Source organism: Canis lupus, chromosome 29 (assembly GCF_011100685.1).
Source record: "Canis lupus familiaris isolate Mischka breed German Shepherd chromosome 29, alternate assembly UU_Cfam_GSD_1.0, whole genome shotgun sequence".
Classification (NCBI taxonomy): Eukaryota; Metazoa; Chordata; class Mammalia; order Carnivora; family Canidae; genus Canis; species Canis lupus.
In genome coordinates, this window is record NC_049250.1 from 7,740,364 (window position 1) to 7,764,683 (window position 24,320).

Sequence of the window (24,320 nt, forward strand, 5' to 3'; positions counted from 1 at the left end):
TGAGCCACCCAGGTGCCCCTGAATTTAGTCTTTTTGAACTAAAAGGTTCATCTTTTAAATTTCAGATAATTTCTTATGCATTCTTAAGACTTAAAAGCCCTACTTACTTTTAGAAGCTACATTCTGAATTCAAAATAGGTAAAGAGAAAATAATGGCTTTTAACTTTAGATCATTTAATGCCCAAATTATGACCCTTTAGAACGAAAAGAATGTGATCTTGGAATTATTTCTAATAGTCACTGAGAAGTCTTTGGGACTTGGAGACATGCTGGAAGTTCACAGGCTTATTTGTATAACCTTACCTGGTAGGGAAAAGGTCTCTTTCACAGTCTTAAAACAACAGATCAGTTGTTAGCAAAATTCTAGAATAGATTATTAAACGGAAAAAATAGTCCATGTAACAGAAAACAAAAAATGAGCATTAGCATAGGTGCCTAATTCCTTCTCAGTATTCAGTTGATTCTCATACTAAGTAAGGTTATTGTACACCTCTCCTCAAAGGCAGGAAATAAAACCTAATATCATAACTAATTTTTATTACCTAAGGACGTTATATTAACATCCTTAGTCTTATGAGCTGTAGAGTCATAATTCTATCTCATCTGCACATTCAGGTTTCCATACATTATATGTATGAAGAAAACATATAATTACAGTGTAATGGAGCTCTTAAAAATAATCTTTATAATGGCTCAGTGGTAACACGAAAAAATACCTTGTGTTAATTAAGATCTGAATATAAAATATCTACACTATTATTATAGTTATGTAAAATTTTGTTATTATGTATGAAGCCTAGAACAGAACATAGGTAAATGCTGAAATGGTAGAGTAGTAGATTTTTGTTATGAAATTGTTGTGCTATAGATAACAGGCTTTCATTATTTAATTTTTTTTAAGTAACTCATTTTAAAATAATTTCACACTTGGAAAAATAAGCAGAAGAAGAGTAAAGAATGGGTTCAAACTTAAAAACAAAAATCCAGAAACAGGTCAAAGAACTCCCATAGTCTCTCCCAGATTCACCTAGTGTTAACAGTTAACTGCATTTGCTTCATCTCTCCCTCTGCATACAGACACACGCGTGTGCCTCCCGACACAATCTTTAGTCTTTTTCTGAACCATTTGAGAGCAAGTGGCACACATGATTCCTGATCACTCCTAAACACCATTGTATTTTTCCCTAAAATAAGTGTATTCTCTTTCATATCCACGGTGGTGGATTTCCCCAGCTTTCCCAGCAGTGTTTCTCTTTTCCTTCTGATCCATAGTTCCTTTTATGTTTACTTACAACTTGTCAATCTCCTTTTGAAAAATTCCTCACTCGTTCCCTCCCTATCAAGACCTCAGCATTTTGGGGATCCCTGGGTGGCGCAGCGGTTTAGCGCCTGCCTTTGACCCAGGGCGCGATCCTGGAGACCCGGGATCGAATCCCACGTCGGGCTCCCTGTGCATGGAGCCTGCTTCTCCCTCTGCCTGTGTCTCTGCCTCTCTCTCTCTCTCTCTCTGTGTGAATATCATAAATAAATAAATAAAATTTAAAAAAAAATTAAAAAAAAAAAAAAAAAAAAAAAAAAAAGACCTCAGCATTTTAAAAAATGCAGACCTTACTTCTGTGCTGACCTTTCTTAACTTGGGTCTACCTGACATTTCAACAGAAACAGGGCAAGCCATGCCTTCTTGGCAGGAATGTCACAGAAGTGATCCTGTGCTTGGTCCTGCATCACTTCAGTCACTTTCTATGGACCCATTCCACCACTGGTGACATTGACCTCTGTTACCTAATCATGTTTCAGTCTCATAGCTAGCCCTGCTATAAAGTCAGTGGTTCCCCTTGTGTGTATTAGTATTTTGGGAGAAAGTACTCCAGCATTACCAATATCCTGTTCCTGCCTGAACCAGCTGCCTCTGAAGGTTGCCAAAGGATAATTCTCTATCTCTTGTCATTCTGCTTTTATTAGTTGGCATTCTGTATGGAGTGCTTTCTCTTTTCTCCCCATGTATTTGTTTATTCCTTTATTTACATGGACTCTGTTAACATGAACTCTGGATTGTTTATTAAAGTTCTATCTTATTACTCTCATTTATTTTGATGGTGATACTGTCTCAGTTTTAGCTGGTGGGGGCTCCTTGAGGTGGTTTGTGTATCATTTTGATGTGTCTCTGGCATTCTTTGACCTTCTCCTAATTGTCTGGCACAGAAGGTGACCAGGCTTATTTTTTACTCTCTGTGCTTCAACCTGGAGCTGCTGTTTCTCCAAGGAACCTTGGTTCCTTTTAGCAAAGTATAGTGTTCAGAAACCAAGACCAGAGTGCTCATTATGTTCATTGCTCTACACTCTCTCAGCAGACACAGTCAGTCAGGATGTATTTTACATACATACATAAATACATGTATGTGTGTGGAAAATCTTGGCTGTCATTATCCTCAGTACCTTTGCTTCACTTATTTTAACCAATCTTACAACCGGATTAGTTTTATCCTGCACCTGACACTTGGTGCCCTGTATCCTTGGGTGCTGGTGGACATACCCTTGATGTCCTCTGTGCAGCTGCTGGTCTCCCGCACCACCTCAACCCCCTCTCCATTGTCTAATGTTCTTGAAGGCAGTGGGCATGCTGCCAAAGCATGTTTGCATTTCATCTGCTGGCCTGTTTGCTGCCCTGCTATATGAGTCATTACCTACTTTATGTTTTATGAAGTATCAAAAAATAAACAGGAGGATAGTGAAATATATCAAGTGTACAAGAATTTTATTGTGTTCAACTTATTGTGGTTCCATTAGAAAAATTAGCTAATACTTGAGGATGGCCTTATGGCACTTCTGATGGAGTTTATTACAGCTGAATTTAATAGTAGGAAGATAATAGCAAAATTTTCTCCTTTTTTTTTTAAGATTTTATTTATTTATTCATAAGAGACGGAGAGAGAGGCAGAGACATAGGAAGAGGGAGGAGAAGCAGGCTCCATGCAGAGAGCCCGATGCAGGACTCAATCCTGGGACTCCCAAATCACGCCCTGAGCCAGAGGCAGACGCTCAACCACTGAGCCACTCAGGTGTTCCTTTTCTCCTTTTTAAGTGTTCTGCCAAATTTATTTGGGTTAAGTAATTTCCAATTTAGCAGATAGAGAAAAAATTTAGAAGTAGGTATGTAAAGAAAAGTTTAATCATTCACTGTTGAGATAGCTGGCTGGCTCATTTGGTGGAGCATGCGACTCTTGACCTTGGGGTCATGAATTTGAGCCCCATGTTAGGCTTAGAGCTTACCCTAGATGGATAGATACATAGATAAATAGATAAAATGTAAAATTGTTGAGGCTGAATTGTTTTATGTTTCAGTTTGATAAAATATTTAAAGAAGAACTTCTTTGGGGTTAGTCCCCAAAACAACTTTTGCTTAGACCATGAATATCTGTCTACTAGGCAATGGTAATGATACCTTGGCCTATTTGCAAAACGTAGGGTCTGCGTGTGGATTTATATGTATGTAAGATAAATCTTTCCACTTTTATGCTCACTTCTTACAGCAAATTTAGAGAACACTTCATTGTTCATGTATTATAAGATCAATTCTTTCCCCATACTAGAACTACCATTTAATTTTAATAATCAATAGTTATAAATGTTTCCCATGTGATATATTTTAAATATTTTACATGTACTATTCTTATAATAATTTAACAAGATATGTATTGTTGTTTCTTGTATATTACAGATGAGGGAAATGTATTAGCAGATTGCTTTTCTGTTCCTTAACCTTTTTAATTAATCTATGCTGCCTTGAACTTGCTTTTTTCTCAAGTTTATAATTTAATTTATTTCAGTATTGACTTTTAATTTGCTTTGCAGAGATCGAAAATTGTGCAATTTGGGATTAAAAGGCTACTATGTCAAAGGCAATGGTGACAATGCAGGTAATACAGTATAAAATGATATGGCCCTTCTTTTGCTCAAAGTAACTGTTATAATGCATTGATTTTAAATATAATTTGTTACAATCATAGTCCTTACCTTTTTTTATAACATGGCTCTAAAATCCCTATCAAAGCACATCTTTTTTTTTTTCTGTGGCTAGTTCGTACATGGACTTGAGGTAGCCTCTTTTGCTATAAGTAGCATTCCTTCTTGAGTTGTTGCCATTAGATAAGGCAAGCTGAAATTTGAAGCTTTGAAAAGTAGAGAACATATGTTTTTTTTTTTTTTCAGCAGAATTTTATTGTGTTGAAAGATAAGCAGAAGCACATTAAAATTTTCAAGAGTGTATTTGAGCTTACATATACAGCTCTGGCGGTGCCAGCTCCCTGCATAGGAGCACCACTTCAGGACAGGAGTTAGGAAAGAGGCTTTTATAGAGAAGATGTAGAAACAAAGCAAGGAAATTACTGATTGGCTGTGGCTTAACCATTGACCTCATTTGGGGAAGCCTAGTTGGCTGTTTGTGATTAGTTGTTTTTAAGTGTTGTTTTCTTAGATTTGAGTGCTTTGATTCTGGCTTAGGTTTTTGGTTTTCTTACATAGACAACAAAGGCCTTCAAGCTGCCTCAGTCTAATGACCTCCTTGTTTAGATACCTTAAGAATTGTATGGATAAATTATTCAGGATAAATGCCAAGTGAACATCCATAGTCTTCTGCCTGAAGGAAAGAAGCCACCATCTGGGTTAACTTTTCCAAGTAACAAATAGAATTTGTTAGGTACTTTGAGTTTCATCTAGTTACCTGAAAACTGTCTTACTCTCTCTCTCAGACTTCCCTCTATGACCCCATTTGTTCCTTCCACACAGATCTTTTTTGTTTATCTAGATAAAGGGAAAACTAGCAAGAGTTCTAGGCTCAAGTCAGTACAAGTAAAGCGTGTCATGTTACCTTTAAAACTCCTTTAGTTCTTGCAATGATGGAACAAATCACAGTTTCTTCAGTTGATCACTGAATGAAGTATTTGGTTTGTATTTCAATGTAATGTACAAATAAGGTTTCTTTTAGACACCAGGGCTCCTGCTGAACATAAAATATGCATACCAGGAAAGGAACATAAAACTTAGCACATTTGTTTTTTCTGTTTGTTCTCCTGTACTTTAATAAGTCCACTGAAAGAAATGGTGAGTGGAATCCTCTTTATTATTTATGTAGATATCTTTTTTTCCCCTCTTTGTTTTAGTAGAATTTATACACAGAGGATGTCTCTTCTTTAGTGTCCATTTTTGCTTTGTAAGATTCACCATTCTATTGCCTATGATCATTTAGCTGGAGTGCAGCTCATCCCTAATTGAATGCTAATGTATAAAGTAATATTTTTCTCACATTTTAAACGGTAAATGGAACATTTGAATGGCATTTTCCATTTACTGGTCTGATATATTATTATATAACTGTATTAGTATAAAGCTAAACTTATTTTGTTGTAATAAAACAGGTTTTCTGGGAGAATCAGGGATTTGAAAGGATCTTCTAGTTCAGTGGATCTCAGACTTTTAATAGCAGAACCCTTTCATTAAATCATCTTTCACACAGAGTCACAGAATAAAAATCCCAGTTGTGATTGAAGATTGAAATACCCATGAAGGGCCTAAGGACATACCTTTCACCTCTCTTATTACTAGCTCCTAAAATAACTCCACAAATCATCGTTTTAAATTCACTGATCTAGTTTAGTAATACTGCATATAAGGAATGTAAAAATATGTTTTTCCTGTGGTTTTTCTGCCATGTTCCCTCTTATATCCTCAGTACTTTGCACAGTGCATAGCACAGAGGAGGTGCTCAATAAGTATAAGTTGAATGGGTAGCTGGTGGCAGGCAGAGGCAGACTAGAAGTTATCTCTTGATTCTTAATTGGCTTTTTTTTACTAGTCTATATCACCCCTTAAAAATCATAACATTTACATAATTCTCAGGTTCCTCTTTTAAAATGAGGATGAGGGGCCTGGGTGACTCAGTTGGTTGAGCATTTGGCTCTTGATTTTGGCTCAGGTCATGATCTCAGGATCCTGGGATGAAGTCTTGACTTGAACTCCCTGCTCAGGGGGGAGTCTGCCTGTCTCCCTCTTCCTTTGCCACTCCCCCTGCTCAGGTGCATTTGTGCTCTCTCTCTGCTTTCTCGCATGTGCAAATAAATAGATAAAAATAAAAAATAAAATGAGGATGAAAAAACTGGCATCTACATTTTCTCTAAAATGAAGCTAACAAATCCTGTCTGTAGGAGACCACGCTACAGAAGAGGAGGAAGGTGGTACTGCAGAGTCACATGACAGCAAAGGCTTAGGCCTAGATGAAAATGAACTTGATTCTGAAGCTGAACTCATGAGAAGTATGGGACTACCACTTCAGTTTGGTGGGATATCTGCACATAAGAATTTTGAGGTAAGTATGTTACTTATATGTTTCTTCATTTACTTCATAAAATACCACAAAGAATTTTTTTATCCTGTCTAATATATTCATAAATTAGAGCATTCCACCTCTTTTCAAATGTACATATTTATAAATTAATCAAAAGTATAAATTTTGATATATGTCCGTTTGTGATTTTTTCTCCTGGAAACATAAATAGTAAGATTTAACTTGTTTGTGTAACTAAAAACCCAGGATGGGGATTTGACGATATATTATTTAATTTAATGTTTAAAATAGACTTTGATTCTGCTTTCTTTTACAGTTTATGAGGTACATTTTACATTGTAGTTCTTTATCTTATGTAGGTGTCTATGAATACTAGAAATAAAGTTAAAATAAAAAAGAAAAAGAAAAAACACCAGAAGAAGTACTTAGATGAAATTATGAGAGAATCTTGGAGACAAGATTATGAAGAAGATGACATACTGGCTTCAGACGATCCATCTTCAGTTGAACAGTATGAGAGTACCAAAACATGTAAACTTAAAACCAAAGAAGACATTGAAACTGAAAATCTTCCTGTTGAAAATACATTATCTCCAAAGCTAGAAATTACAGAGAGGTGGGAAAAGTATTGGAATGAATATGGTGGAGGACTATTATGGCAAAGCTGGCAAGAAAAACATTCAGGTCAGACACTATGTTCTGAACCTTGGAACATTCCTGATACAAAGGAGGAATGGGAGCAACATTATAGTCAACTTTATTGGTATTATTTGGAACAGTTTCAGTATTGGGAAGCTCAGGGTTGGACTTTTGATGTCTCACAAACCTGTGAAACAGATACTTGTGGCTCTAAGATAGAAGTTGACAGTGAGAAAGATGAAAATTGCATGAAGGCAGACTTACTGTCCTTTCCATCTCCATCTGTTACGATTGATAGTGAAAGCTCTAGTTCCAGTGATAAAGAGCATAACGAAATCCTTGGTGGAATTAGTCATATAAGTCTGAATTCAGAGGAAGTGGAACAGAGCCAGTTAGATTCTTCAGTAAGTTGTGATGGACATCAGTGGCTAAGTGAAGTCAGCAGCAGCAGAGAATGCCCTGCTTCTGGCCAGAGTGAACCATGCAATAGAGGAACCAAGGACAGCAACTTGTCTGGGAACAGAAGCACAAACCAACCAGCTCCGGGTAAGATAGCCCAAGATTTATCCTACCAAATAACAGGAAAATTAACCTACATTATCCTTAATGGTAGGGTTGCACAATGCCAACTACATTTTATGGTATAATATGATTTAATGCATATATCGCAAGTTGTTTATTACCCTTTCATATAAATAATAAGAATATTTGCTTAGGGTTCTCAAAAATCTTGTCCTGGGATACCTGGGTGGCTCAGGGGTTGAGCGTCTGCCTCAGGCTCAGGGTGTGATCCCAGGGTCCTGGGATCAAGTCCCATATCAGGCTCCTCGCGGGAAGCCTGCTTCTCCCTCTGCCTATGTCTGCCTCTCTCTCTCTCTCTCTCTGTCTCTCTCTCTCTGTCTCTCATGAATAAAATAAATAAAATCTTTAAAAAAAAAAAAGTCTTGTTCCTTCCACTTGTACGCTGATGGCCAGTGAATTAAAACTTGAAACTCCCTCGAGAAATTTAATATAGAGTGAGTGTGTAACTTCTAAAGTTGCTTGGAGCAAATGAATTTATAAGAGCCATATTAGAGAATGGTTCAGAGTACACAATGGACATCAGGCAAATCTGATTGTAAGTCATATCTGGAATTTATTTCAAAACAAATGGAAGTCTTGCTCTGTAGGGAATCTCAACAGGGCATGTTATTAATTTATAATTGGAAGGATTGACTTCAGGATTCTTATAAAATATCCAGGATAAGGAGCTTGAATGACTCCAGCCTAAATGATTTAAAACAAAGCAAAACAAAACCTATCATGGAAACTGGTGTCTAAAGAACTAAACAAAGGACTAAAGAAAGCCAGTGAGCCGCGTGTTAAGAAAAGTGAGAGGTTGGTAAGAATGCTTTTGCTGGGGACAAGAATTCTAACTGATGGCACTAGGAAAACGAGAGAAAGTTTTTTTTTATTTCTGAATTTCCTGAAGGCCACTAAGAATGTCTTCCTGGCATTCTTGATGTTTGTTGCTAAAAAAATATATTTGTAATATAGGACTTTCTTCTCAGACTCATTCCTATATGAAGCAAAAGCTTTTGGCCTTTTTTTTAACAATTGGTTTTGCTTTGCTTCTCAGATTGCTGATCTTCATCCAGCTGAGAGGTTCCTTTAGAGAGTTAGTAAATTGCTCTATTTTTTAGTTCCTTTTGTCTCTGTGCTTTTCCAATGGAGCTTACTTAGGTATTCTCATTCCTTTCTATTTTGGTGTTATTATCATATTTTTTAATGTGATTATTTTATATTAGTCTTTTGATATTGTATACTTTCTTGATTACTTTCTATGCTGATTTTGACCATAAAACTTGAAATATGGGTATTGGCCAATGTATTGGCTCCTGTCCTTATTCCTTCATGTTATTCCTTTAATTATCTTTCCTTATCTTCCTATTTTTTGCCTTTGTCAAACATAGTAAACCTCGTAGTTTGTACCTTTTGTTGCCTATTTCCTAACTAACATGTATAGATTGGCCATTTCTTTAATTAGGTCCAATGAGTATCATCAGGATCAGTCTGGGAATCTAGGTTTTGATTTGTTTTAGATCCTGCCTTGAGATCAAAACACAAGGTATAGGGGCATCTGGGTGGCCCAATTAGTTAAACATATCCCTTCGGTTCAGATCATGATCCAGGGTCCTGGGATTGAACCCTGAGTTGGGCTCCCTGCTCAGGGGGCAGTCTGCTTCTCCCTCTCCTTCTTCCTCCGCCCCGCATCCCCCATGGGCACACTGTCTTTCTCTCAAATAAATAAATCTTAAAAAAAAATTACACAAGGTATATATCACATTTCTATGTAAGTATGCTTTCTACTATTAATGGTTGGGTACTCTCCTGAAATAGTCTATGCCCACACACTTAAAACTTCCCACTATATCTACACTGCAGATAGTTCTTCATTGCCAGTCCCACTTACTGGCTTCATGCCAATCTGAAGAAAAACCGGTGCCTCAGTTGGAGCTCCCACAAGTTAAAAATATTCTTTTAAAATGGTGGTGTTTACCCTACTGTTACTTTTGATTTAAGAGCTATATTAGAGGTAATTTATTTGCTTCTTAATAAGGAGAAATCATTTTTAATCAATGTATTATGCTATCTTCAGCATGATTTAAGTTAAAATCCATCAAAAAGTAGAATGCCTAAGTCACTCACTCAGATAAGCGTCTGACTCTTGATTTCAGCTCAGGATATCATCTGAGGGTCATGAAATTGAGCCCTGAGTTGGGCTCTGTGCTCAGCAGAGTCTATTTGAGACTCTCTCTCCTCTCCCCCTCCCCCGCTTCCCTCCCTCTAAAATTTTTTTTTTTTTAAGATTTTATTTATTTATTCATAGACACAGAGAGAGAGGGGCAGAGACACAGACAGAGGGAGAAGCAGGCTCCACGCAGGGAGCCCAATGTGGGACTTGATCCCAGGTCTCCAGGATCACACCCCGCAGGCGGCACCAAACCACTGCGCCACCGGGGCTGCCCCCTCCCTCTAAAATTAAAGTTCCATCAAAATGTGGTAACTGTTCAGCTATCACAAAACTAACTGTGGATTAATTTGTGTAGATTTGTTTGGATAGCTATGAAGAAAAAGTTTTAGATTCCTTTTTAAATAGTTAAATGATAGAAACTTTTAAACTTTGATAGACATAGCTACCGTTTTTTTATGCTCAGAGTCTACATGGAGATAGACAAAATAGGTAGATGTGGTCTGGCACTGTGCCTGATACGCATGTAAGTTCATTGCAGGAAAGTGACAAAAATATTTTGATAGCCTTTGCAAAAGGCAGAAGAGTTGTCAAACGAAAGGGAAAATCCACTACAATATCTCTGCCTCTTTAGATTCACAGGACTCTTCAGAAGCAAGCACAATCAAAGAAAGACTACACCCCAACAGTATTGATGGAGATGAGAGTGAAGAAGATCCACCTGAACGGAAGCCAAGCAAACTCAAGAGGAGGCAAGTTGCATATTACCTCTCTCTCCACAGTAGGGTAGCATAAGCACTTGTGTCCATGAGGGAGTGGCTGTGAAGCACTTGTTATATTACAGTACGGTTAATCCCGTGAGGAGAAAACATGAGATGTATTAGCGAGACCTGGGCCTAGGAACACCTGCAAATCCCAACTCTTACTCTGCCAGTTTCTCATTTCTAGAATGGAACTGATGCTTTTTTAATGAGCTCATTGGGAAGACAAGAGCTAGCATGTAATTATATCTGACAGTAGATATCAATGGATGACAGTTTTTAACTGTATTGGTAGATATGGTTTGTCTCAAGGAAGTTCTATTTTTTTTTCCAAAAGTCTGCGCATATATTATCACAGAATTTTACTGCTAAAATAGACCTCAGAAGTATGTAATCAAATGCTCTTAATCTATAGATAATAATATTAAGACAAAATGAGCATAAGTGCCTTGCCCAGAGTTATATAGCAAAACAGTGGCAGCTCCAGGTCTAACACCCAGACCGACCCTTCTGGAAGCAGTGCTAGTATACTGTTGATATGTAAAATTAAACAAGTGACAAGTTACATAGATAGGATATGGTCAAATGCTAATTCCATAAAATAGAAAGAAAGGATGGATATTATAGAACTTAGATGTTAGCTAAAAACATTTTATTTCTTTGACAGGATATGAAATGTTCCACTTAAGACTTTTATGTTCTGTACAGCTTGTAGAAAAACAATCTACAAGCTTTAGAGGCTCAGTAACTTAGTATATACATAAAAGCATGCCTCCATTGTGTTCCCTTCACATAGTATACAATGCTTGTTAATTCCACCTTTAGTTCCCAGAGGCAGAGACTATGTGGGTGGTGTATTCACATTTCCGGAACCTAATAGGTCCACTGTAAATGTTTAGTGGCCTTAATTTGTAGAAATTATTTCTTACCATTTTTTCTTACTTGGTACTGTCACAAAGTAATAGGGGTCAGGAAGGCATCCCCAATAGATCAATGATCATGGGTTACTTATCACTTGTATCACAACCTTATTCTTCTTAATATATTTTTTTTTTTTTGTAATTTTTTTGGTTGGCTTGATACTTCTCAAATGTTTTGCCATTTTTAAGGAAGACTTCTAAAAGTAGCCCTCTAGGAGATTAGTTTAAGGCTACAGCTTTTACAGGTATTTTTCCAAAGGTGAATGGAGAGATCTGTGTCAGAGAGATCTATGTCTGTACCATGTTCAAGAATAGAGATAATTAGGATTTAGGTGCCTGTTGCTGTGTTCCAGACACTCCTGGGTAACTGGAAAATCTGAGTAAACTATTCTTTCCTTTCTTTCTGGATTTGTGAGCTGTGGTTGATTGTAGTAATAGGAAAGTGTATGTAGGTTGACTATGTATCTTTTTGATACTTACCTGAACTGGTGGGCTCTGGACATAATGGCTTATCACTGTTTACCTTTTGTTTATTTGTTTAGCCATGAACTGGACATTGATGAAAACCCGGATTCAGACTTTGATGACAATGGTTCCCTTCTGGGATTCAAGCATGGCTCAGGACAAAAGTAATTATACATAAATACAACATAAATACTATTGTCTGAAATTTTAACACTTCAGCTGTTTTCAAGTTCTCTGATATTCAGTAGCTAATGATGGTTATAGAATTGATACCATTTGAGATGTTACAGTTAAAACATTAACCTCTCTTACAGAGAGATTACCACACATTTGATATATTCACATGTATTATTAACTCAGTTGTACTTCATAGCAATCCAGTATCATTATTAAAATTTCATGAATAAAGCAACTGCAGCCCACAGAGCTTGTGACTTAGGATCATATCAAGGATTCAAGCCAAGCTCTTGAGACTTCTAAGTGTGGTTCTCTTTTTCACCTTGCATCTCATGTATCTACCTCTATACGTCTGACATGTATAGCAAACATGTCATGAAAAGTTCAAATCTGAAGTAGCCTTTTTTTTATTATGAAAACATTAAAACTCAAAACAGAAGAAAGAGTAAAAATCTTTCAAAGCACTCCTCAGAGGTAGGCAATGTTTGGCATATATCCTTCCTTGTTTACTTGTGTGTTTCTATGATTATGTACATATAAATTGGTTACTCCCTTTTCATAAAAACACAAAAATAGAATCATATTATACTTGTTTTGCAGCTTGCTTTTTTCCCCCTTAACAATGTACCATGAACATCCTGATTTATCAGTACATGCTTATTTATCTAATCCTTGTGTGTGACTTACCCTGTATGTACCTCTAGGTTGTTCCTAAGATCTAGGCATATGCCCTTGAGGTTCCCCACAAGTTATTATGTTTACCAATGTTTCATTCCTACTTACTGCTGTATTCCACTATGGAAGTATCATAGTTTGTTTAACCATTCATCTATTCAAGATCATTTGGATTGTGTGTGGTATTTTGCCAGGACAAATAAAGCTGCTGCGAATGTTTGTATACAGAAAGTATAAGTTTTCTCTAGGATTAAATGCCCGAGCATTAAGTACAAGAATATTGAAGGGTTTATTGCATATACCATGAAGACTGAACTGAATAGTTAAGGCTCATTAAAGACCTACCATCTGTGTCAGCTTGTACCAGTGATTTAAACAAATATTATGGTCTTTGATGTTTCTAAGGGGTGAGACTTTGTTAGTTATGAAATCTTAACTGATACCTACATAATATGAAGGCAGCAAGAAAAGGACATAGATCTAAAAATTGACTTCTAAATTGAATCCAGGGACTCCTGGGTGGCCCAGAGGTTGAGCATCTGCCTTCAGCCCAGGGCATGATCCTGGAGACCCAGGATCGAGTCCCGCGTCAGGCTCCCTGCATGGAGCCTGCTTCTCCCTCTGCCTGTGTCTCTGCCTCTCTCTCTCTCTCTCTCTCTCTCTCTGTGTCTCTCATGAATAAATAAATAAAATCTTTTAAAAATAATAATAATAAAATAAATTGAATCCAAATTATTAGTTCAGAAATACATGCTCATAATATTATGAATATTTTTTAAACTATTAGTTATCTCTCCTTTATGGTACTTAAAGGCCGTTGCAGTTGGTATCATCTCACCATGAGAAAAGATAATATTTCCCTCATGTGCAGTGGGGTCATATTTTTCTGCAATTTTTTTACTACGTTTTACTACGTGGTATATGCTTTCTGTTACAGATAAGGTATTTGATATCCTCAACCGGCATTTCACATTTAGTTGAAAATGAGCATGGAACCAAGACCTTAAACTCCTCTGCATTCAAACTTTATTTCTGACTTTTGTAATTTAGAAAAATGAAATTAATATGGTGGTTGCTAGTAGAAAAATAGTGAAAATTGTCATTTTTATTCTTTTCTTGTAAGAAAACAAACTCATAGAACTTAAGGTTTGAGTCAACTTCCTTTGGTTTGGCCACAGATACGGTGGAATTTCAAATTTCAGTCATCGGCGGGTCAGATACCTACATAAGAATGTAAAGTATAAGTCAAAGTTCCTGGACATGAGAAGACAAATAAATATGAAAAACAAACACATTTTCTTTACTGAAGAGTCAGAAAAAACATTCAAAAAAAGCAAAACTCTGACTAAGGTAGGTTTACATTTTGTCGTATATTTACAGATAGAATTTATTTTGTAAGCTTGACTCCTTAAAATTTTTTTCAAGTGCAGCCTGGGTGGCTTAGTGGTTTAGCACCGCCTTCAGCCCAGGGTGTGATCCTGGAGACCTGGGATCAAGTCCCACATCAGGCTCCTTGCATAGAGCCTGCTTCTCCTTCTGCCTGTGTCTCTGCCTCTCTCTCTCTCTCTCTCTCTCTCTCGTGAATAAATAAAATCTTTAAAAAAAATTTTTTTTCAAGTAAAAATCCTATTTCTACCAGATATAAAAGTACCTAAAATTCTCTTCCCCTTGCTTCCTAAAGGCATATATCATGTGAACCAAATTCGAAAAAGAATAAGTTGGCAATAATATGAAGAGGGGATGTTTTGAAAGCTACAAAGTATCAGTGTCTGGGAAGATAAATAGGTAAAATTGCCTCCTATACACATAGTAACAGTGAGAATTTCTCATCTGCTTCAGGCTTAAGTAGGATCCTGGAAGTCAGTTTCTGGTCCAGCATTAATTGTAAGCCTTAATTTTGAGGTCATCAATCAAACATTGCACTAACCAGTTCATCCTAATAGTTTCATGCTAATTTAGTGAATACACTGCTAACTGGAATATTCATGCCCCTCTCTGGGACTCTGCTGTTACCTGCTGTCCATGCACTTGAAAAACAAAAGTAATTAGAATTATTTTTGGTTGATGAGTGATAATTCTCCATTATAGGAGAAAAAAATACTTTTTAGTGAGCAGAACCTTTGTGTCAGTTACTTTTCTAACAGCACCTTTGAGCAACAAAACAAAAACCTCCAGACCTGGTGATGACCTTGTTTTACCTTTAGGATACATTATCTTTCCCAGCGTCAGCATTCTTCCAAAACCTGCTACATATTTATAGCTGGATTTATTTGTGTTATATTTTGGATTGGTTGGTCACTGATAATATTCTAATATTTTAGCGGCCCACGTTATATCTGGAACACATTTCCCAATATCAGACCAACCAGTCTTAAAGAACGTCTTATGTATTGGTTGGATGTGATAGTCGCCATATATCCCTCTGTAGACAAAGAGCAAAAACATAACTGCTAAGTATTGCCAAAGAAAAAAGAAATATGGCTGTTGTGTTTTTAGATATCTGACTGATGTATAGTCATAGCCCCTTTGAAGATTCTGGATTGTTGCCTGTGCTCATCTTCCAATTTCCTAACTCATGGGAAGATCATGAAGATCTGTTATGAAAAATACTCTTGTTATAGAAGTTTGCAAGGAAGTACATATCATCTGTTAACACCTTGTTAACATTTCTGAGAAACCCAGTTTTTAGAAATCATTGTACTGACTCTACTGCTCCATTAAAGGTTAGCTTGCATTCTTTCTAAGATTAGCACTGTTCTTTTTCTTACAGAGAGATGGGCACTTAATCTTTTTAGAGTTTATCTTTGGTGCAGGGAGTACAATTTATCATAGGCTGGGCCATTGAAGAAAGGTCTGTATAACTTGTAAAGCTAATATTAGTGACTCAATAAGTAGGTACATTTGTAATAATATCATGTTATGTTGTTAGAAGCCTTTGTGGAAAGCTACTGGAACAGTTCAGCTTTATCCTCTTAGTGTTCATTGATTACAGGAAAGTCATCGTTATATGTTTAATCTGATGTTTTCTTCCTTTTAAAGAAATCTTTAATAAGGTCATGGTATGTCCAGATACTAACGTGCAGTTAGCTCAGAATTCTGTATAATTAGCTTGTGTAATATAGTATACTTATCAGAGTTAATAATTAGAACATTTTCTCAGTGAGATCCAAATGGTAAAGCAGGTATAATTTGGAATGAATTCAAGCCTGTGACGACTTAATTTCAGGTAGAAAAATTCCTAAAATGGATTAATGAACCAATGGATGAGGAAGCATCGCAGGAGTCCATTTCTCATGACAATGTACAAGACACGTGCACAAGCAGTGATTCAGAAGAACCAGAAATGTCTGTTAAAGAAGGTGATGACCCACTGCAGACAAATAATCCAGAGCCTGAAAAGTGTAATGCCACGTCTTCAGCTGGTGAACTTGAAACAGAAAAAAATGAAGGAGACAGCACGATAGTAATTATTACAGATAAGGAAGATGGTATTACTCAGATTACTCCAGACTCTCTTCAGGTAGAAACTGAAGGTAAGACTAAATATGCTTCAACCTGCTGATGAATTTAGATAGTGTGCTTCCCTAGTTTTCAGTTCTGAATCATCTCTACACTTAAGGATTCACTGCTGTTTATTTCTTAGAGGGCACAGTAAGTGTAAATGTGCTAGTAGCTATGATTTGGCACAGAACACTATACTTTTGGTTGATCAAGCATGATAAAATAAAAGGCCAGGCATGTGGGAAAACTGAGTACCTCTGTCTATGCCATTAAGATTGGTCTCTGCCGCTGCCCTCTTCCCTGGGCTAAAGGTAGCTAGCTGGAAGTCCCTTTTATCCCTCTTGAAATTTGGTTTTTCCCTGGTTTTCCTTTTGATTAATTTATTTGCTTATTTATATATTTTGTATTTTATGGTAATGGTTGTTGGTAGTAGTAGTTTGTTATTTGGATGGCACCCTGACATAAGGTATTTGTAGTAGTTGCTTGAAATGAATGGAGAATGGAGTCACATTTTCACTTTATGCCCTTTTGTGTACTGTTTGATTGTATTCTACAGCAAATGTTCTTTTTTAATTTATAATTGTATTCACTGGAACATTGAAGCTTTTATGAGGTAGAAATTTTCATTTGACATGTATTCATTTTTATCGATGAATGATTTCAGACTTAATCTAATGAAACAATTATATTGTGATGGTCTCTTTCTTAATTTAGTATTGAGGAAAATACCTCATTTGAATCTTAATTTTTTTCTGTGTGTGTATGTGTGTGTAGAGAGAGCTGAGTTCTTTGTATCACATACTTCTTTGCCTTTCTAAAAAGCATACATAAGGTAGTTTAAATTTTTTTATTGTCACGTACAGCTGATGTTCATGTGGCACCTGCAGACTTCTAAAATGCCTTCATATGCCTTATTTTCATTTAAGCTATAAAATAACCCAGCGAGGTAGGCAGGATTATCCCCATCCTAAAAATACACACAGTAAACTCAAAGAAACTAAGAAACTCACCTGCAGTCACAGTGCCAGTGGGTGGCATAGCTAGGACTCAAAACCAGGTTGTCTGATTCCTCCATCCCATTTTCCTGTCCTCCCCTAATTACCTTGCCTCATAATGCTGGTGGTTCCTCACCAGAGGCATTTGGAAGATATTGGCTGTTAGAATGATCTAGGGGTCCTGGCACTTAGTGTACACTGGGTTGCTTAATGTTATGTCGTATGGTCTTGCAAGGATGATCTTGCGCAGTAAGGATTTGTTCACTCAAAATGTTAGTATCCCCTCTCCTAAAAGACTCTTACTATACTTCGCTATTGATGACAGTTCTGCTGTTTGCAATGATCAGATGACCATAATAAGATATAGTCCTATCCTTGAGGATTGGTGGTAATTTTATTTGTCAGCATCAGTTCTTGTCATTTTACTTAGCTGTGACAGCACTCTTTCTAAATTGCTATTTCTAATCTGCTCAGAATTTAAAACAAATTACCAAATTAATAAAAATTGTCTAAGAAAAAGTCAATCTTTGAATGAATGAGATCCTTTCCTATTAACCTTAAAGCAGTGACCTGTCTTAATTTCCCAGAAGCCATATGACCTTCAGGTCATATCTGGATTCGGAGGACTGATCAGGCTGAAAGTTAGGAGCTTAATCAGTCCTTAAGAGGTTTTATTTTAAAGAAGGGAAGAGAAATGTTTGGGCTTCCACATTTGACCGACTAAAACAGTGTCTTATCTAACAAGCGTAATAACTTTTATACCTATGTAGTATCTCTACATATTTCCCTTTACAATCCTGTGAAGTAAATAGGTAAAATACTATCATTCATTCATTTTGAGGAATTAAAAATTAGATCTTAGAGAGCCTGGGTTACTGTTCCAAGCTCAGAGAGCTTATAAATAGCAAAATAGAGGCCGTAATCTAAAGTCCGTGCTATGCACAGTATGCCCTCCTGCTTCTCCTGGGATGCTGTTGAATGCATGGTCTGCAGTACATTCCCTAATTATAAATACTGAATGTGGCTATACTTTTTACATAAATTCATCTATGATTGTCTTTTTTCATACTGGGCATCTGCGTATTTATATTCTTTTATTTTAGCTGAAAGTAAAAAGAAAAAGAAGAAGAAAAAAAACAAGAGCAAAAAGGTAATTGGTCTGCCTCCTGAGATAGCTGCTGTTCCTGAGCTGGCAAAATACTGGGCCCAGAGATACAGGCTCTTCTCCCGCTTTGATGATGGGATTAAACTGGACAGAGGTAAACTATATATATAATGCTTAACACTATTTTGAAATAATTTCAGACTTACAGAAAAGTGGCGGGAATAGTAAAAAAGAAATTCATAATGCCCTTTACCCAGATTCAACTGTTCTAACATTTTGCCACATTTGCCTTACCATTCTCTATGTGTTTCTGGTCCAGTTGCTTCTACCTCTTAGTACTTATGTGTGTATTTTCTAAGAACAAGGATACTTATGCAACAATGGTAAAATTATTAATTTAACATTGCTACAATACTATCATTTGCAGTCCAGATCCTAGTTTAATCTGTTACCCTAATCATGTCCTTTATGGCATTTTTTTTCTTCCAGTATAGGATCACATGTTACGTTTAGTTTTCATGATTTTTTAGTTTCCTTTTGTCTGGAATAGTTCCTCAGTCTTTTTGTCTTTTATGACTTTGATGTTGTCCAAAGAAGAGTGACCAGTTATTTTCTACAGTGTCTCTCAATTTAGATATATATGTGTTTTTAAAATTTCATATTCAGGCTTAATGTATACTTAATCTATATTTTACGATAGGTAGCAAAGGGCATCAATAGATTGTTGTTGGGTTTGGGTTTTTTTTAAGATTTCATTTATTTATTTGTTAGAGAGACAGAGGCAGAGATAAGCAGAGAGATAAGTAGGCTCCCTGTGGGGAGCCTGAAATGGGACGCCACCCCAAGACCCAAGAATCACTACCTGAGCCACAGGTAGATGCTCAACCACTGAGCCACCCAGGCACCCGGAGAACAATAGATTGTTAAGCAGAATATCTGATAATGTAATATCTAGTGTAGAAAGATATAATTTGATGAATTAACACTGGAAACTGAGTTCTTCTGTTGAGTGTTCCTACTATGTCTTGAACACCTTCTCAATTCTGTAAGTTGATGCTTATTTTCATATTGGGGCTACTTAAATGTTAATCTTTATTAACTATCAAAATCAGGAAGCTTGATCTGGGGTTAGAATTTAGGTTCTTATAATTATAAAATATTGCACATTGGAGAAAGCGCATAGGAGCGCAAAGACTGGATAAAAGCTTTTTAATTCTATAAAAGGAGTTTATTTTTTTATTCTTCCAGCAGTGAGGAGCCATTTAGATTTTTGGTAAGGAAAGAGAACAAGAAAATTGGTGTATCATTTTGTTCAGAGAAATATCTTTCTGAAAAAAATGTTAATTTCTTCTATTGGGAAAGGAGGTTAGTACCCTCATTCTTTTGGAGTAGGTTTAGGACCCCATTTCTGAAGATGAAGAGAGTTCTGCTGTTCTTAAAATTTTGCAACCTGTTGCTATCAGCTCCTTTCATTTCCTGACCCTTTGGAAATGTACAAATATTTCCAAAGTGTTGAGTACAAATCTGGTTCAATGCTTCCCTGTTAGAAATGAAACAGGAAACTCAGTGGAGTTTGGGGAGTTGGCCAGTTGAATAGCTAACTTTCCATCGTTCATAATAGTCAGTAGTTAATACTTCAAACAGAAAAACTAAAATTCCATTCAATTATTGGAGGTATATTACAAAAGCATCAGGCAAGAATTAAGGCGCTTGCTTCTGTGGAAATTGGGAAGGGAAATGGTACTGCTCCTTTTTATAACAAGTTTTGTGGAACTTTTTTTTAAAACTAAGTCAATTAGGGGCACCTGGGTGGGTTGGTTGGCTGGGCATCTGCCTTCGGCTCAGGTCATAATCTCAGGGTCCTGGGATCAAGCCCTACATCAAGCTCCTTGCTCAAAAGAGAGTCTACTCCCTCTCCCTCTGCCCCTCCACTGTTCATGTGCACATTCTCTCTGTCAAATAAATAAATAAATCTTTAAAAAACAAAAATAATCTATAATTTTTTGAGAAGAGAAGCTAAGTTTTGCTTGTGTAGATAATAATATTTGCTATGTTTATGCTTGGGCTGGCTTCTTGAAACCAAACATCTTAACAGAAATACTCTTCCCTTCACAGAGGGCTGGTTTTCAGTTACCCCTGAGAAGATTGCTGAACACATTGCTGGCCGGGTCAGCCAGTCCTTCAAGTGTGACATTGTAGTAGATGCATTCTGTGGAGTTGGAGGAAATACTATTCAGTTTGCCTTAACCGGAAAGAGAGGTAATATGCCATCAAAGGAAGAAAAGTAATTTATTTTCAGTTTCAATAAATGTTTCATTTTGCTTCAGCCTATCTTTGCTGAGATTTAATACATAATTAGTAATGTGATGCCAAATATTTAAAATAATAATAACTAGCATATATTAAGCATATACTTTGTATCACGTACTGGTGTAAGTGCTTAATATGTATTAATTTATTAGTCAGGTATCTTGTGAGGTGTATCTTTTACTGTCTGGGTTTCACAGATAAAGTGAGAAATAAGGAGATGAAATAACTTATCCAGAATTACACAAACACAGCTTGGCAAAGTGAAGATTATAACATTATATAAAACTATAAATATTAAAAAGGAAAACCATTCTTTAGAAGAAGAGTGGACAGGGAATTCCAGCTTTGCCACCTTTATAACTTTGGACATCATTTAACCTCAATTTAAAGGAAACCTTAAATTGACATATCCTCTGTAATCCCTTTCAGCTTGAACATTATAGGACTCCAAAAACCTTTTAAGTATTATATCATTCTTATGGTTGTTTGATTTTTGAAACATGAAAAAGAAAACCTCTATCACTATGTATGTGTTAAGAATTATGACAAGTAGGTAGGTACGTGTGCTATTTCCCAGGGGAAAGGAAGCTTTATAAAATTGAACGGTCTGCCCAAATGATCATGACTGAGTCATGAAGCCAAGAGTTTTTACTCACTTTTTTCTGATATCTCTGTTCTTTCTAAATTCTTTTTAAAGTGTAGTATGATGTGACATTTTAAAGACATCAATTATTAAGTCATACTCTGAAGATGCTTTTTCTCCCCCCAACATACACATGTAGCTTCCATTTCAGTGAGTTACAATTAAGTGTTACTAATTTATATAAAGTTCTAAAGATTAACTAGGAAAGTATGATTCTGGAAGCATAATATAGAAGCTAGAAAATGATGAAGGAGAATTTGACATTGATTCTGAGACCCAAACCCATGCTAATGAACTGTGACCCTTATTTAATCATGTTCCAGGGCATGACATTGCTCACCTTATGTGGTCCAATAGCCTCAATTAAAGTTGTTTTCACGTTTTCCTGGAATAGGAATTATTTTCTAGTTTTCCTTGAATTCATTATTTACTCGTAAAATTTTTTTCTCTGCACTTGCCAGATAAGCCAGTCCTGTGAGCTCAATTCAGTGTTTATTGGTTGAAAATGATTTTTCCTCAAAAGTTGTCAAATTTATTTTCCTTTTAACATTGTATCATAACATGACAACTCTAAAAATCTGTCCTTTAATAAAGCAGCAAATAGGTCTGAAAATATTTTCAAAATATTATAGAAACCATCCATATTACAGATTTATATTTCTCTGTATATAGGTACCTTGCCAAGGCTTTATGCAGCTCTGTATACATTTGGTAAAGAAAAATGTCTGTTGTGGGTCTCAAGCTAAAAGAAGGCTGCCATGTTATCCCAGCCCCAACTTTCATCCCAGCCCCTTAGGATCTTTTAATCACTCATGTTTACTGATGAATAGCCTCTGAGAGGAAAAGGAAGCAAACACAACGCCTCTCTAGTAGTATCAGGATCTGGCTTCTGTCCTTGCAGCATATGGAATGGGAAGCTCAGAAGCATGTTCAGTATAGTGGTGTCCCATGACCTGTTCCCCCAAATCCGCAGCAGCAGCTAACACAGATGTCCTAATTTTAGTTATATGTACTGCACCTAGCATGATAGAGCTGACTGCATCATCGTAGGGAATTCAAAACTTTTGAAGTGTAATTGTGTGCCTGTATATCTATCTGTATGTGTGCTTATATATACACACATGTATGTATGTTTATATATACACATATGTGTATAATCAGTTACTCTTTAAGTGAATATACATGAATACCCACATGTATCCATATATATGAGAAAAAGGATTGTTTATAATTGACATGATCCTGTTGTGCCTCTTATTTCCTATTCAGCTAGTTGTTGTCTATGAGTATACTCACCTGAATGGTTAGAGAATCCACAAAGTTTTGCATTTTGATGGTAAAGGTTTTTTTTAATATTTTTATTTATTTTTTCATGAGAGACACAGAGAGAGGCAGAGACATAGGCAGAAGGAGAAGCAGGCTCCCTGTGGGGAGCCCAATGTAGGACTCGATCCCGGCAGGATCATGCCCTAAGCCAAAGGCTAATGCTCATCCACCGAGCCATCCAGGAATCCCTAATGTTAAAAATTTTATACTTTTCTGTATACTTCAGTATTACTGCTATCCACTAGAATTTTCTGTGATGATAGCAGTGTTGTGTATCTGCACTGTCCTGTATGATAGCCACTAGCCACATGTAGCTATTGAGCATTTGAAATGTGGCAGTGTGGAGGCGTCTGGGTGGCTCAGTGGGTTAAACGGCCAAGTCTTGATTTTGGTTCAGGTCATGATCTCAGGGTCCTGGGATCAAGCCCTGCATTAGGCTCTGCACTCAGCGGGGAGTCTGCTTGAGAATTCTCTCTTCCTCTCCCTCCACCCCTCCCCTGGCTCACTAGCTTGCTTGCTGTCTCTCAAATAAATAAATCTTAAAAAAAAAAAAAAAAGAAATGTGGCAATGTGACTGAGGATCTAAATTCTTTATTTCATTTTAATCAATTAAAGGTAATAGCCATATAGGGGTAGCGGCTATTATTATTGGACAATGCAGTTCTATAAAATGTCATCCAACATTTGTCAGCATTTCATTTACATAATAGGCCAAGTGCTTACATTCTGTTAGGTCTAAAGACAAAGCAGCCTCTAGGAGAAATGAAGATGAAAAACATGAAGATTGACTGAATATATTTGATGTTGAAAATCATTTTTCCCATTGAGTTTTTGGTGTTAGCATATTTTTCCGTCTGTCTCTGTACTACAATTGGAGCAGATTGAACAGCTGAAAAGGACATTTTCATCTTTTCTCTTACGAATATTACTTGTTTAGAACAGAAAAAATAGCATTGTAAATGCATGATTTCAACATGTGATTGGAGCTTGTATTCATTGTTGAAGTGATTTATTTAGTGCATTATTTCTCAAAAGTGTTAACAAATTTTGAAACTGGCATTTTCTAGAAAACTGTTTCCATGACAACCGTGGTGTATACATCAGGGTTCCACTTAGACCTTCCAAATATAAAATATTGCCACTAGTACCCTGGTGCACATACAGGTGCATTTGAGTTATTTACTGCCAGAGGAGTGAGCTAAAATTAACATATGTTTGCATTGCTAATTATGAAATTGCAATAAATTAAATGAAAGCCCATTTGATGAAAACATATCGTTGTTGGTTCCTTCTTCCTATGATGTCTCATTAAACATTATCAACAGATGTTTTTACATTTCTTCATAAGCTGGCTATATGGGTTTGTCATAATGTGTTTTAATTTGCTTTTCTGTAGAAGTCACATTTGTTTTTCTTTGGACTCTATCTCATTTTAGGAAATGGATCTGTTCTGAAATCCTAGTGTTACAAGCTTGACATGCAGTCAGTAACCTTTCCAAGTGTTTGCTGCTCAGGCTGTTCAGAGCACAGTACTAAGCACATGTTTACCTCTCAATAGATAACTACTGGTTTTGGAAAAGCTGGCTGAATGACCCAACTTTGAAAGCCAGGTCCTTCAGTCACATTTTCTTGGTACTACACAAGTGAATTTTTCTAATTTAGATTAAAATTTTTAATTAAATTCTTTATCTCTGGTATATGTGCCAAACTCCCTTAGTCTTCAAAAAAAAGT

The 24,320-nt window shown here is 36.4% G+C and overlaps 1 protein-coding gene across 3 annotated transcripts in view; it reads left to right on the forward strand.

Moving 5' to 3' along the window:
* Positions 1 to 24,320, forward strand: part of TGS1 (trimethylguanosine synthase 1) — a 41,215-nt gene that overhangs the window by 2,261 nt on the left and 14,634 nt on the right. For all 3 annotated transcript variants that reach the window (XR_005380965.1, XM_038579328.1, XM_038579327.1), the window contains exons 2-10: positions 3,853 to 3,917; positions 6,201 to 6,361; positions 6,700 to 7,525; positions 10,345 to 10,462; positions 11,934 to 12,020; positions 13,887 to 14,058; positions 15,935 to 16,241; positions 18,308 to 18,463; positions 20,425 to 20,568. Coding sequence is in view for 2 of the 3 variants with exons in the window: in XM_038579328.1 (XP_038435256.1) it covers positions 3,853 to 3,917; positions 6,201 to 6,361; positions 6,700 to 7,525; positions 10,345 to 10,462; positions 11,934 to 12,020; positions 13,887 to 14,058; positions 15,935 to 16,241; positions 18,308 to 18,463; positions 20,425 to 20,568 (2,036 nt within the window). In the remaining variant the exon portion in view is untranslated. The remainder of the gene's footprint in view (positions 1 to 3,852; positions 3,918 to 6,200; positions 6,362 to 6,699; positions 7,526 to 10,344; positions 10,463 to 11,933; positions 12,021 to 13,886; positions 14,059 to 15,934; positions 16,242 to 18,307; positions 18,464 to 20,424; positions 20,569 to 24,320) is intronic.